This window comes from Sinocyclocheilus anshuiensis, unplaced genomic scaffold (assembly GCF_001515605.1).
Source record: "Sinocyclocheilus anshuiensis isolate Anshui unplaced genomic scaffold, SAMN03320099.WGS_v1.1 scaffold335, whole genome shotgun sequence".
Lineage (NCBI taxonomy): Eukaryota > Metazoa > Chordata > Actinopteri > Cypriniformes > Cyprinidae > Sinocyclocheilus > Sinocyclocheilus anshuiensis.
In genome coordinates, this window is record NW_015548239.1 from 1,448,886 (window position 1) to 1,465,559 (window position 16,674).

The 16,674-nt window shown below is 38.3% G+C and overlaps 1 protein-coding gene across 1 annotated transcript in view; it reads right to left on the minus strand.

Moving 5' to 3' along the window:
• clic4 (chloride intracellular channel 4) overlaps positions 1 to 16,674 on the minus strand; it is a 25,801-nt gene that overhangs the window by 5,303 nt on the left and 3,824 nt on the right. The window contains exon 2 of the mRNA XM_016442155.1: positions 980 to 1,089. Coding sequence (XP_016297641.1) covers positions 980 to 1,089 — 110 coding nt within the window. The remainder of the gene's footprint in view (positions 1 to 979; positions 1,090 to 16,674) is intronic.

The window sequence follows — 16,674 nt, forward strand, 5'->3', positions numbered from 1 at the left end:
TTCTAGTCGTGTCCTCTTTTGGAAGGCCAAACAAAGTAGTTTCGCTTTCACAACGAAACACACAGCGACTCCACAACATGGCAGCGGCGGCAACAGCGAGAATAAAAGTTACGCCTTCCTTCTTTGCGTGATCATTTAGGCGGCGTTATGCAAACCTTCCCACATCGTGACGTAGACATGTGGGGGCGTGTTAGAACGAGCCGTTTTAGGTAGGTGTGGTTGACTCTTAACTTTTATAAAGAATATCTCTTTGGATTTGAGACTTTAGTCTTTGCGACTTTACAGATCTTCTTTATGCACCAAGAGCTTGTAACACTCCAAAGAGAAAGGAAAAATTGGAATCGCATCATATGACCCCTTTAAATATTTGAGCATATACTGTGGTAGTCAGATTTAAAAAAAAAAAAACAAGATCAAAAGAAAGGAATCTTGCAATATTCTTTGACTGTAAAACTTGGTTAACAGTCCATTTAACCTCATTTAAAGAAGTATTTAGGATTCACACACGCAGCATAGTGGATACTATATAACAGCAGGTTAAAGTCATAGCTAATATTAGATGCCTTAACCTCATTTTCAGAAGTTCAAAATATTACCACAGATCATCAGTGGCTCACACCTGGGCACAAAATATAGAGTCACTGCTGCCTCACTGCCACACTAGTCTTAAATTCCTCAGTGAAATACTTAAACATGCTCACACACACCATCACAGACAACTGCGAATGCCTAAGATTGATAATGAAAATTAATATCTGAGATGACTGAAAATGAGATTCACTAATACACACACACACGCACTTATTATGCACACATTACTTTGCTATCTAAAAGGGGACACAAAATTGATTTATATTTTATATATGGTTTTTCCAAACAAAGACAATGTTGCATGTCCCCATGGAAGGTTTTATCAGATTTAAGTCACTTTTGGGCAATTTTCTGCCCACAAACTATAACCAAGAACATTCACACACACCTCTTAAGGTCCACAGTGGTGACATTGAAGACCACACCCTTCAGCCACAGGATCATGAAGAGACGCTGAGAAAATGGACAGTTGCCGATACTCTCTCCATCACTGCCCGCCTGAAAGAGAAAGAAAAATATGTTCGTTTGACTTGAGAAATCAGTAAAACTGTCTTCATTCCAATGTGTTGCTCCACATCAGCTGCTAGAATAGCAGCAAACATTTTGCAATCACAGGGTCATTATCGTACAACTCTGTACCATCACTGAGAGAGTCCGTATCAGATTATAGCCAGAGAAAACAACTAAACCACATCAAGAAAGATAACTGTTAAAGAATCAGCTCCACGTTACTGAGATTTATTTGACAGGGAAGACTAACGTGTCAAATTAAGCCCGCTTCAAAACACAAAACCAACATTAAGAGCAGATGGCAAGCTGATCCCTGACTTAAAAACATGTCGGCCATTTCCAGTTTCCATAAATCTGTCATAACCCTCTGGGCAGTGAAAGTTACAAAAGTGTACACTAACACGGTGTTCTTTTAAAGTGCCCCTATTATGCCATTTCCAATATTGCCTTTCATGCAGTGTTTAATGCAGCTGTATGTGAATGTAAACAATCTGCAAAGTTATAAAGCCGAAAGTGCATGATAAATAAAGTTATTGTCTCCCAAAATAAAAACTCAACACTGTACAGCCTAAACGAGTCGTTAGTAATTCAAGTCCCACTTCCATGACGGCTACATGTCATGGGGTAACATATTTGCATAATTCCCGCCCATGTTCAACGTTGGCCGGCCGCAAACAACTTGACCCCGCCCACAAACACGTAATTTTACTGACGACTGTTTGTCTAATCTTGGGGAGTTCAGCACACAGGGAAGACTAACGTGTCAAATTAAGCCCGCTTCAAAACACAAAACCAACATTAAGAGCAGATGGCAAGCTGATCCCTGACTTAAAAACATGTCGGCCATTTCCAGTTTCCATAAATCTGTCATAACCCTCTGGGCAGTGAAAGTTACAAAAGTGTACACTAACACGGTGTTCTTTTAAAGTGCCCCTATTATGCCATTTCCAATATTGCCTTTCATGCAGTGTTTAATGCAGCTGTATGTGAATGTAAACAATCTGCAAAGTTATAAAGCCGAAAGTGCATGATAAATAAAGTTATTGTCTCCCAAAATAAAAACTCAACACTGTACAGCCTAAACGAGTCGTTAGTAATTCAAGTCCCACTTCCATGATGGCTACATGTCATGGGGTAACACATTTGCATAATTCCCGCCCATGTTCAACGTTGGCCGGCCGCAAACAACTTGACCCCGCCCACAAACACATAATTTTACTGACGACTGTTTGTCTAATCTTGGGGAGTTCAGCACGAGATTCACAAAACGCTTGCTCTTGAAAGATGGCTCAGTACCCAGTTTATCTGGACCAGCTGGCTCCACTGAATCACACCCTGTAAGCATGAGAAATTCTATCAAGATTTCTATCAAACCCCGCCCACAAACACGTAATTTTACTGACGACTGTTTGTCTAATCTCGGGGAGTTCAGCACGAGATTCACAAAACGCTTGCTCTTGAAAGATGGCTCAATACCCAGTTTATTTGGACCAGCTGGCTCCACTGAATCACAACCTGTAATATGATCAATAATGGATGTTTATATTTTCTATCGAGCGTTCAAAATACGGAATTATGGCAATGGGCGTTTCCAACACGCACTGTACGTGGTACACCAACCACAACAGACTGGGCCATCTGACCAATCAGCGCAATGTAGGCTCACGGAAAGGAGGGTTTTAGAGAGACTGAATCTTAGAACTGCTTCGAATTAATCATTTGAGAATCGCTGGAAATTTAGGTGATATTAAATGCATATTTTGAGAAAACTAAAGCGTTTTTTGCATGCAATCCTTTTGTAGGAGACTCCCAAAACAATATTATGAACCTTAAAAATGACATAATAGGGGCAATTTAATGCTGAAGAGACCATCCAGAGACCCTGAAAGTCATGAAAAAGTACATAAAACCTGACTATATACACATCTATGTACAGAGCATACATTTATTCAGTTAGTGAAACTGTACAACAGTGGAGTACTGTGATAAAGAGAATGGAATTTGGCTAGTTGTGTGATTTTATGTGAGCCTGTCCTATCATGCATTTATTTATTTTTTAATTAGGGAATTGGTGGAGTGCCCCTTTAAAACATTCAAAGCATGTTTGTATTGTTAATGAATTCTTTAGCAATATAAACACATTTATAATGCCAGTAAAACTTTCTGAAGTGCTAGGATAGCAAGTGTATGTGTGAACATTTTTTGAAAGACATGAATTCCACAGTTGAGATATCACCATCCTCCTCCACCGCATCTCTCGGCTGAATACCAACCTCAGTGTGAACTCCAACACACAACAGACCATCTCTCCATTAGCCCTCCACTAATCTCCAGAAACAAGATGCTTATGACTCAGAGAATAGAGATATTCCTGTGTGCTTCAGCAATTTCGATTCAGCTAATTAAGCAATGAGCTGACAGTGAGCCTGACCTGACCTGATAACTGAAACCGGTGTTCTGTACCAAAACCTATTGAGCTGCCCCATAGGGAGCATTTTAAGGAACTCTTGATACAAAAATAGACATAGACTATCTGTATGCTACCTTCTAAAATAGCTTGTTTTGGCCAAACTACCATCACATACACTACCATTTAAAGGGGTCATATGATGTTGCTAAAAAGAACATTATTTTGTGTATTTGGTGTAATGAAATGAGTTTATGCGGTTTACTGACGGAAATGTTACACCCCTTACCATATTGTGATGCTGTGTTCCGGAGCGACGAGACAAAAACATTAAAACTCATTATACACGAGGAATTTGTTGCATCCAGTGGGGACATAATTACGGATTATAATGACTTATACTGTCTTTTTATGTGTTGCCTCTTTTGGAAGGCCAAACAAAGTATTTTCGCTTTTGCAACGAAACACACAGCGTCTCCACGACATGGCAGCGGCGGTGGCAGCAACAATAAAGTTACGCCTTCTTTCTTTGCGTGAACATTTGGGCGGTGTTATGCAAATCTTTCCACACAGTGACGTAGACATGTGGGGGCGTGCCTAAACGAGGCATTTTAGGAGGGCGTGGACCAGTCTTAACTTAAAGAGTATCTCTTTGGGTTTGAGACTTTAGTCTTTGTAACTTTAGGGATCTTATCTATTCACGAACAGCTTGTAACCCTCCAAAGAGAAAGGAAAACTTGAAATCGCATCATATGATCCCTTTAAAAGTTTTGGGATTAGTAAGATGCTCACCAAGGCTACTTTTTCATCAAAAATTCAGTAATGTCATAAAATATTATTACAATTCCTTTTGTTCAGACATCGATGAATAAAACTTTTTCAAGAACAGCATTTATTTAAGAATTAAAAAAAAAAAACATATAGGCTATATTCATACTTAAGAGAATTGCATTATTCTTCTCTATGATGCCTATATTAAAATCATCTGAGAGTCAAGCTTCCTGTGCATTTCATGTAAAGCGTTACAAATCTCGAATGAAAACTCCTGAAGCAGCTTCCTATTTAGGCAGTAGGCACAGAGGCAGGTTTTGGAACAGAGCTAGGGAGAAAATATCATTACTAAGATTGAACGATTAGATGAAATCACTACCATTTATTGGATGAAACCCATACTGTACCATTTAAGGAAGGCATTACACAATCATAAATGGCCTGTTCTGGATTCTAGCACATTCTCAGAGTTCAAGAAACCTAACAGAGCAGCACTGATATCGGAATCAGCTTTTTCCCTCAGCGGTGTATTGTTGTTAGCTCTCGTGTTATCTGGTTTCGCACGCTGAAAAGAATCCAGCAGCCCAATAAAGAACAGAAGACTTCGTTCTAGAGAGTTCACTCTTCTCTTGCTCTTTCATTCTTCCTCCATCTCTCTCCCGTCCAGGCACCCTGCTGGTATCTCGTTCATACACTTTCCTCTCTCTCGTTCGTGAACAAAAGCTTTGGTCATTGTAGCAGGTCTTTCTGCAGTTGACTCAGGGTTCATTTTCAGTGGCTTCTCTTGTTAAAATGTGCTGTTTACATACATTCATTCATTCACTCATACTCAAAATAAAACTCCTGTCATTCTGGGAAAGAAAATGGGCATTATTCAAGGAGGGGAGTAAGAGTCAGAGATTTAATGACTCAAGATGATTCAGTGACTTCTGGATTTTACCCAATGAAAGATGCTCACTGTAAGAGGGAATGGGAAGAGTCTGTCTCATAGGGTCAGGACAACAGTTTCCATAGAGACACACAGATGTAGTGTCTGTCCTGTGGAGTTCAGCCTATTAGGGCTGACAATAGACCACACAAAACAATCTGTTACACAAACTCACAGCCAAAGATGAGGGTTATGATGAAGAAAAAACATTTAAAAAAACAAAAACAAAGCTTCTTCGCTTTGTGCTACTGTGTGTCTAAAAACTTAAAACAGAAATGAAGAAATGAAGTTCTGATTGAAATGAAATCCTTATTTCTCTGCATAATGCATATACTGTCTACAACCTAAACAAATATAAATTGTGAACGCCTTCAATACCATTTGACAAGCAATACCTCATCAAGTTGTTTGAGCTGTACTCTAGACAAAGGCTATTTTACAAAAACCTAAAATTATACAGAAGGCAAAATAAAAAAAAAAGCAAAAAATAGGATTATTATATACTGTTGCTTATGCTCATCAAGGCTTCTTTCATTAAAAAAAACAAAGTAAAAACAGTGATACTGTTGAATTTTATTATCATTTAAAATAACGGTTTTCTATTTTGATACATTTTAAAATAATCATTCCTGTGATTGCAAAGCTGGATTTTCAGCAACTATCTCCACTCTTCAGTGTCACATGATCCTTTAGACATCATTTGAATATGCAGATTTGGTGCTCAAGAAACATTTCTTATTATTATCAATATTGAAACAGAACAAAAAGCTGTGCTCCTAAATAAGTATTTTGTAACATCATAAACATCTTTAACTTGATCGAAAATGACAATTTATTCAATACTTACTGAATAAATTAATGTATAAAATAAAATATGATTAATATATTTATTCCCTATTCTCTAGGATATTACAGGTAAAATATCAACACATTCCTGAGTGACTGATCACTGGAGTACTGACGCTATTTAATGATGCTGGATGATGACAGAGGAAACCCAGAAAATCAAGTAATGGGAAAACTGGTGACTTATCAATAATCATTAATCATGCTTGAGTGATTTATTTTCTGCAAACACCTGAATCGTAGGCTGTTTGTTTTAAGACAAACCCATTCAAATTTTAAGGAAGTTAAATAAATTGATAAAGCAGAAATGGTTTAATCACAGAGGCTACAAACAGAGGTTAGTGTTGGTACAATTGGTTTTCTTGCTGCAGTACTAGTAATAGCCTGCAGGGATTCCCCAGGGTGTTTCTACTCATCTGCTCCATTTATCACAACAGACAGCAAACAGCCTCTCTTCACACAAAGAGGTTTAATAATAAGACCAATTGTTTGTTTTAATGAGGGATACAGAGAGAAACCCCCAAAAATATTTATATTTAAAGAATCTGGATTTAATTATTCACTAGTTATAAACCAACTCCAGGTACTTTTGAATCAAATTGTATAAAATACTGACTACAACTTTATATAGCCTATAGCAAAGCCGTAAGACATGACAAAAAACATGACAAGAACAAAATAGTGGCAGCAGCAGGTGGGCTTTCACAAACTAGAGAGGATTCTCTCCTGTTTACATGATAAGCCCCCTTCTGTCTTCATTTCTCCCCTTTTTGTTTTTCTACTCCTCTTCTCTCTCACCTCCCCCTCTGTAAGGCCTCTGAGGATGGTGGGGAGGGGAGCAGAACATATTCCAGAAATGTCCGGCATGGGGTGTTGAGTGAGGGTTTTGTTTAGGTTTTGCGACGTCGACTGAGGGCAAGCATTTCCTCTCAGACAGCTGCTCACACATCCAGTCTTACATTAAAATGCATTCAATCTGACTAAAATAACAGACCACTCACACCTAAAGACACTGGAAACGTCTGTGCTGCATGTTTTATCAGCCAATTTTGTACAGAACTGATGTTGTCCCCTTAAAATCAGAAATGACCTTTGAAAGATGCCCATGGTCAAAAAAGGACAGCAGCAATGTGTTTGGGAGTCTGTTTTCCATAGATGTTGCCCTCTATACAAAACTCTATTCAGAGAGATCTCGCTCTCTCAGATCCATATGGATGACTCTCCAAACACAAACAGAGCCCTTTTGTTTAACACCTCTCAAAAACACATTGAGTGCATCCAAAAGCAAAAAGGGGAAAAAACAGATGGCAGTCTAAGGAAGTGAAAGACAGGATGTGTACCTTATATGGCAATATTACTGAAACCTTGAAAAAACCTTGGAAAACCTATTCCAAAAGAACTTCCAACTAGAGACAGATTTAAACCCCAGCAGAAGATGCAGAAAGAGTTTAAATGTTTGGATCATTTCCGAGAAGTTTTTAAACTGTTTAAATCTGTGAATCTGTTCTAAACACTGAATGTTTAGAATGATGATTCAGTCCCTGCATATACATTTTCCCCCGATTGAATAAAATGAAATACAATTGTTAAAAACAATTTTAAAATGTACATTTCTAAATAAATCATTAATATATACAGAAACTATCATTCAAATATATATTAAAAAAACTGCATTTATTGACAGAAAAAAATAAAAAACAGAAAAAAATAGTAAAACAATAATATTGTGAAATATTATTGCATTGTAAATGCATGATCCTTCAGAAATCATTCTAATATGCTGATTTAATGCTGGAGAAACATTTATTGCTATCAATGTTGAAAACAGCTGTGCTGCTTAAAAGTTTTTTGCATAAAATGATAGCATTTATTCAAAATAGATGTAGCTGTCACATAATAAATTGAATTTATCCTTTTTTTCCATAGAAAAATCATGCATTTTATTTTGTTTTGAATGATAGTGTGTAATATATAAAAATATAGTCAATTAAACTTTTTAAATCCCTATTTGTAAAACATTTTCAGAGCAAAAACATTTAATCAGGTTTTATCTCGAGTATTATCAAAAGGTTACCAGATAAAAACTTCATGTTCATCATGTTGACGGCTCAGTTGAACTATGTCACACTCTATCTCTATCAATCTATCTCAAGCTCAGGTGAATGCAAAGTGTTTTTAATAAACTCTGTGACACTGTCAGGGACAGATGAAGGATTTGAACTCCCTAAAGAAGCAGCACATACAGCTGTCTAGTGGAGACAGTGAGTCATGGTGCAGTAGCTGCTGAGCATGTCACCGTATCCATCTGATATGTGGTCTCTGTGAGTGATCTCATCTCTTCTAGCAAAGCTCTGAAGACGTCACAGAGGGCAACTTAATCTGAATGCATGAAGGTGGAGTCTCTCACACACACAGTCTCATGGCACAGCAGTACCCACTCCAGCTCTCTCTTTCAGCCCTCCCTTGTTAGGCCACACTGTGAGATTCCCACAGGACAGAGTGTGTGTGTGTGTGTGTGTCTGGAGGTGGGGCCGAGGGAAGTGCCTAGTAGACTAAATTTAGAACTCCAAACAGCCAAACTCTTCACAATCACAATGTGCTCATTCTCCAGCCCCTGTGCACGATCTGACCACCATGTTACCTTATAAGGAAGGAGGGATATAGAGGGAAGGAGAAAGAGAAAGAATAAGACATACAGAGAGAAAGGAGGATATCTAATTTGAAAGAAACAGACTGAAACACATTAATTTTTCAAATGGCATTCACGTCAGACAACCTATGATTTCATGTATTTCTATGGATGTACTGGGACCCCTTTAAGATGCAAGGTGGGAATACCTACAGAAGGTCAAGCTATCTGCTGAACTTTCTATTCAAAGAATCCTAAAAAAATATCAATGTATTCGCAAAAATATTAAGCAGCATTTTCAACATAGATGTTTCCTATGTACCAAATCAGCATATTAGAATGATTTCTGAATGACTTTGCAGAGCTAGTTTCGACCGATACACACACTGAGGTAGAAGATTGGGTAGATCATGACTGTGAGATACTTGCCAATGCAAAACTCGCAATGTTTGCACCACAATGCTAGCATGTTATGGGAGTAGGGATGTCAACGATTAATCGACGATCGATTCATTGTCGATAAGAGATGCAATCGATTAAAGCTATTGATGGTCGATTAAGCAATTTAATTCTGGGGTGCGTGCGGCTCATATGCAAAACATGTGCAAGCGGCTGTGAGTGCGGTGACGGAGCTGGATCTTTTGCAAAAATACTTCACTAATTTACAAATTACGCTTTTAATGTGATCCAAACTCTAAAAATACATTAAAATAAAAACAATGCAAAGTCCTTCAACATATGGAAAGCAATAAAAATGTAGTAACCAAGTCATGTTTAATTATAATCTCCCCAGATTGTTTCATAGCGGGCACTGCGCTTTGACAGGGCTGCGGGACAAGAGCAGGACATTCCTACTTGTTAAATCGTTTCTACGACTTATTAGTTTGAGGCCACGGTCCATGTTTCATTCATTTGTTCCCTAATGATAACCCATGATTTAACTAAAATGAGGGAACAAATGAATAAATCGTAGGAACGAGTTCTTAATTCATCTTTCATTTCCCATCCGCATACTTACCACAGTAAGAGATGCGAAAACATGGATTAAAAGTGAATGACAAGAAAATAAACCTGCGAAATTAGAGGGTGAGACGGTAAGGATTTGGGAAAAACAATAATAAATATTAATTCTGTCAGGACCACTATCGTCAAAGATGATTGACAATTAGCATACAGTTTGGATTGGCGGTTTGGTTCTGTTCTGGGCAAGAACTCCCTGTGCATCCATGCAGCCTAGCATGGATGAGAGCAGGGAGAGCAGCAAATTCTGTTGCCTTTAACAGTTGACCAATGAATATGTTGCCAATACTTATATATGAATACTTAGGTGTCGTATTCCCATAGGTTGATGGGGATCAGCTGAGAGTCAGCTGATGCGAGCTTGACTAACGTGACCTGCCAGAACTAACGCTACGCTAGATATTCGTGACCAACTGGCAAAACAGAACACAGCCACGTATAACTTTAAAAGCTTGGGCTCGAACGGCATGAATCCAAAAGCATGGTCGTCAACACTCACACGCTCACATCAATGGACACATGCAGAGTCTCGCCTGACCTACACCACTGACTACACAATGTTGCACCAGCTGAATAAACAAGTGTTTTTTCAAATGAACAAAAACACGCAGGTCTCTTTGTTCAGGAGACGCGAGCCAATCAGCTATGAGATTTGACAAGACTAAACACATGCAGATCAGCGGCAGAATCTAGACAAACAGAGACGAGCGTATAGGTTAAGACGGCCACAGTAAAATCACTCCTGCTAGAAGAACCTGGTCAAATTTGCCTACATTTAACATTTAAAACGAAATTCAAATGCTGACTATGCTACAGATATCATCGTACAGTGACATCCAATGTCATGATGGCAATGGCACATCCACACAATCCTGTTCAAACCCTGTGAGGGAATCAGACAGCGCTGACACAGCTCCATATGCTCTTGGCACATGGCTGCAATAGGCAGTCACACACAAACAAACTTGACTCATAAGAGACTGTGAGCGTGTGTGTGAGGCAGAACAAGAAAAAAAATGAATGAATAAAACACCCATAATGTGTAATGATCATCATGTGTAATGATCTAATGATCTATAATATCTATTTTAATGTCTCAAATAATGTAACTGGCTATTTATGGAAGATGTAACCTATGGTTAATCCAGTTTTGAAAATAAACCAGAAATTACACAGTCACTTCATTTTTGCTCTTTATGCATTCTGCCCGAAGTTAAACTCCCTCCACATCTCCACATCATGCTATGCATAAATAATATTAAACAAATGCCTCCAGTCATTTGTACTTTTTCACTTTTATGCCGACGACACTCAAATATATGTGCCCATCAAGCAAAATGATAATGCTGGTTTGTCTGCCCTAACTGCCTGTTTGTCAGATATTAAGGCTTGGATGTCCAATAATTTTTTGAACTTAAACGAGAGTAAGACTGAGGCAATTGTGTTTGGTCCATTAGCTTTTTCTGGCAGTCTAAATCAAGTGTTAGGCAGCTTAGCTGCTTATGTAAAACCATCTGTTAAAAACCTGGGTATTGTCTTTGACTCTGCCCTGCTATTTGATAAGCAGGTAAATGCAGTTATCAAATCGTGTTTTTTCCAGCTGAGACTACTGGCCAAAGTTAAAAGTTTTTTAACCTTTGCTGAGTTCGAGAAAGTAATCCATGCATTTATATCTTCTCGTCTGGACTATTGCAATTCAATCTATATAGGTATTGGTCATTCCTATATGAACCGCCTGCAATTAGTCCAAAATGCAGCTGCTAGACTCCTTACTGGCACTCGTAAATTTGAGCACATCACCCCTGTCTTACTCTCTCTGCGTTGGTTGCCGGTTCATTTTAGAGTAGAGTTTAAGATTTTACTTTTTGTTTTTAAGGTCTTAAACGGTCTGGCACCATCTTATTTATCTGAACTCATGACTGTTAACATATCTGCGAGATGTTTAAGGTCATCAAATCAGAAATTGTTAAAGGTTCCTAGATCAAGGTTAAAAAGAAAGGGAGACCGGGCTTTTGCCATAGTCGGCCCCAAACTGTGGAATAGCGTACCTTTATCTATTAGGATAATCTCTTCAGAATCTCTGTTTAAAGTAAAACTTAACTCACCTTTTAGAAAAGGCTTTTAACATCTGAGTCGTCCTGAGCATGTCTCTGTTGTCCTCTGTATGTACTACCTCCTGTACCATATGACTTTTATGTTGTTTTGATTGGTGTTTTATTAATCTGATTTTATAATTTCTTGTACAGCACAATGGTCAACGACTGTTGCTGTATTGTGCTATATAAATAAACAAACCAAACCAAGTCATGCAGGATCAAGTTACACAGTCTACAGGCACACAGGTGTGCGGTTTTGTAAATGAGATGATGAACCCCACAACAACAGAACATCTAAAAATAATTTGCTGGTGCTTCTTTTGCTATCTTTATCTTCTAAATAAATACTGAGCACTAAATGTTTAAAAAGAGGTCATAATGTTTTATTTTTTTGGTTCAGTTTGTTTGTTTTTTGCCAAAAACAGTTGTAACATTGTGGCTGATTCATAAAACAAACTACTAGGGCTACATACAAAGTACAAAACTTTGGTTGAATTGTGCAGCCCTACAAACTAAATTTGCTTTCCTAATTTAATATAAACTCTTCCATATTTAAATAAATATATGAAGATTTTATATTATTCAATAATTTATATTTCACATATAACTGCAAAAATTCTCATTTCATTTGAGTCTGATAGACACAATAGTCTATCAATCATCTGATCAAACCTCCTACTGAACTCTATTGCAGCAGACAGAATGGGCGACTCAAAGGAGGAGCACACGACATGAACAAACTTTTCATTGGTTTGAAAATAAAAGTCATTGCCCACACACAAAACCAGTACAAGAGGACACAATGGAGCTCCAAACAAAAGGATGAAACTTCACCGTGATGGCTCACTATACTGAGACGACTGCAATGCAGCTTTCTGGTCAGATATGAGCCATCTGTGAACGCGACTGGCTGAAGGACGAAAAGAGAGAGGGAAGGAGGGGGTGAAAGAGTTTGTGCATGTATTTTGTCCTTCAGACTCTTCAGTAAGGATAGATCTCATGCAGTGAAGGCATTTGACTCTGGTGGAGTCCTAAAGGCCAAGAATGTGTCCATGTTCTAATAATCCTGTTTTAATAATCCTGTGTCACTGTGTGAACACCTGATAACACATTAACTTTCTCCAATCCATGGCCGTTTTCTCACCAATCTTTTGATGCATTTCAATGTCTGTGTTTATGTAAGATCCCATCTTGGCAGCTGATAAAAGACTGAATTGCATATTTAACACTCTGGAATTGGACTGAAAAAAACCTGAACGCGAAAAAAATAATACGTTCTACGGAGACACTAAAAGGTTAGCCGCTTGCTAGCGGTAGCCTGTTGCATTACAGTACATGAAAGTTCGCTTACCACATACACAGAGTAAGGAGAAATGTCTGATAGGACGATGGCGAATGATTTGCAGATCCTGAGCACCAATGACAAACATCTAATCTTGTCAAATGTGTGGTAAGTACTGCCGCTCCATAGTATAGAGTCCTTGTGATCGCGAATCTCAAAAGTGAAAGTGAAAGTAAAATGAGAGCACGCAATCGAAAGCGGTTTCAATAGCGGCTCCCTGATGCCCGCAATTTACATACAGTCGCCTATACTTACCAAACGATATAATTGCGGGAAAAAGTACTGAAATATTTTTTTAATCCTCCCATCTCGTAGGCTACTTATTCCCTTTAGGGTTTCCATAGTACACTTCATTTCCTTTCCGAACATGGAACTGGGATGCGGCGGATTGCGGGAGATGGGGTGGTGGGGAAGGAATCACGATGTCTGTCAGCCATCGGCGATGGACGATGGCATCGTCTATCGGCCCAACCCTAGATCACAACTAAATTCACTCCTAAAAAAGTATATACTCTGTACTGTGTATATAAATATGAGATGATATATGTGTTTCCTGTTTACACCCACAAGATGTCAAAACATTGCCATGATAATCACTAACTTTTTTTTTTTGAAAGTTTCAGGAGTGACTCCAGTTGTCTGTTCACACTGTAACAATACTTTAGAGGATTCACTCTGCTTTTAAACACAGTAGGTTAGCCGCTTGCTAGCGGTAGCTTAACATCGTGATGGCTGTCAGGCATCAGCGTTGGACGATGGCATCGTCTATCGGCCCAACCCTAGAGCCTATGAACTCCACATGAATATCAAAATAGATAAAACTAAATATTTCACAAGTCAGCACATCCTGTTTTTTCAAAGGAGCCAACAGTTCCTTCAAAAATACATGCAATGCTAAAAAAAACAAGGCCAATGGCCTCGAATTCATGAGCAGTGATTCAACTATAACTCTGCAGTCTGCAGTGAACAATTGCTAACATCAGCTTAAACAAAAATCAAACCAGAGACAAAACACTAAAGGCATCTGACTCGGCATGCAGCATAAACAATAATTAATCTAAAGAGCCAATCAAAGCAGAGCAAGGGTTACTGAGGTTGCATCATCAGTACCTGAACTGTGTAAAGCACCTGAGTGACAGTGTCCTTCTGCAGAGTAAACATTACCACCGTCACATGGTGATCTGGCTCACTTTGCAGAGCTAGTTTCGAACCCGTACACACTGAGGTAGAGGATTGGGTAGATCATGAATGATCTACACATTTTAAAGAAAATGTGAATGATACTTGCCAATGCAAAACTCACACTGTTTGCACCACAATGCTAGCATGTTATGGGAGTTTAAGGTTTTCGTTTTAGCACATTGTTATCCAGTTGCTGGGCTGTTCTGGGTGGTTGCTTACTTGGACAATCTGTACAAAAGTCTGGTCCCAAAATATGACTCTGTCCCACCTTTAAAGGATTTCTTGACCATTTTATAGTCTTCCAAGCAAAAATTATAAATCCTCAAGTTGCATGATCTGAGCATTATTAGAGGCCTGTAGCATTAATGCTGAAGAATAAGTAACACATCAACATTTAATACCTTGTTTTAATCTCCAATCACATGTATGAGAAATAGTAATAACAATATTTGCCTTTGTAAGCCCTTTTAAATTGGGGATGCACATATAATAAAATCAAATATCCAATACTGACCAGTACTGATAAAAATTAAGCCGATAACCAATAGTGTATTGATATATCATGCATTCCTACTCTAAATATCTATAATATACCACACTTCTAGATGTTGACTTGAATGGAAGCATTTCCTTGAAAACCCAAAATAAGCCCAACATTCAATAACCATGAGAACTGCAAATCCTTGCTCTGCTGCATCATACTCTAGAGAAGTCACATCAATTTAAGAGACACTGATCCAATTAAAGCTCTGAGGCTGATCTCTCAAATATCAAATCCATTAAGCCGGGCATACACTATGATTTTCGTCCGATTCTGAACCGAATTCTGACTCGTGCGACTTTTTTTTTTTTTTGAGTCGGGCCGAATTTCAGCGTTGTCGTGTGTCATTTGTCGTGCAGTGTTCGTGCAGTGTACAGGGGGGAAACGAGAAGCGATAAGTCTCTCCCGACAGGCAATCGGACGGTCGTTTGAATTTCTGACATGTCAGAAATTTTGGTCGCCCCTCGTGAGGGTATCGCACAGTTGAAGCAGAGCTACGAACCGACTGCCCTAAACTCAGTGCTTTTTCCCTCACTGCGCCTGCGCGAAAATAGAACTTTAACTATTTAATCTTTAATACAGCAAGAAAGAAAACGAAAAGAGGGATATCTTTTGATAAAATAATGTTATCATCACGGGAAATGTGAACCATTGTCCATCATTTTGCAATTAGTGATAAAGACAAACACAGTCGAAAAATTATAAATATTTCAGTTTTAAACCATGAAGGCGAGCCAGTGCATGCCACACAAACAATTTGCAAACTGCATGAGCGTTATGCCCATGAAAAAGTTTTAAACTCCAGTCAATTCATTAAGCTACAGAAAGTGAAAGTAAAAACTGACTGAGCTGTCGGCATCTGACGCTTAACGGCACATATTCTCAGAGGAGACGAGAGACATATTGGGTATTGTCTTCATTTATTTTCTAAAAAAAAAAAGTCTCTTATGGCTGAGGCCATGTACACTGGTATTTTTATAAACAGTTTTTCCTTCTTCCGTTTTTAAAAAAATCTCCATCCACATGAAAACGCAAACGCAAGTTATGAAGCACTGTCAAGAGCATGCCAAACCAACAGGTGTCGATATAATCTCAACCGTAAAGCCATGTTGGCCGATCAGAAGCCTGAAAAAGTCTCCAATAGGCAGAGAAAGCAGCGCAGGCGCCGACGTCACAAGCCAAAAACTCTGGTTTCGCTGTCTACACGACAATACTGCAACCGGAGTTTTTGAAAATCTTCACCCTGGCAGGAGTTTTCAAAAATGTTCGGTTTCAGTGAACTGGTGCTGCGTTTGCATGTGGACGAAGGGCCTAACCGCGTAGAAAAAGCTGCGGTTTTAAAAATAACCGCGTTCGTGTGGACAGGGTTTGATATACGTAGTGAAAAATCAACAACAACAGAATTGAAGTATTTCGTGTTAAACAAGTTGTTTTTTAAATTTCTTTGTCTGTAGGCTAATAAAGGTCTTATTTTGATGACTTGATTATTACAGTGTTTGAACATAGGCTACTTTAGATGGAATTTTAATTATAGCCTAGGCCTATTCATTGTGTAGGCTAATATATCTAAATGTTTTAAATTATTTTCAATGAGTAAGCAAGCTAATTTAATTATTTATTATTAATGTATCAGTTGTGCGGTTGTGTGGTAATGAGCTATGAAATTATTGCGGGGCAAATTAATTGTAGTAGACCTATACATTTAATAATAAAAGTACCATAATAATAATAATAATGGTAATAATTTAATCCATTAATTGGAAATGCCAAATCCTCTCGATATTTTTTTTTTTTAAGATATCTCTGGCTTT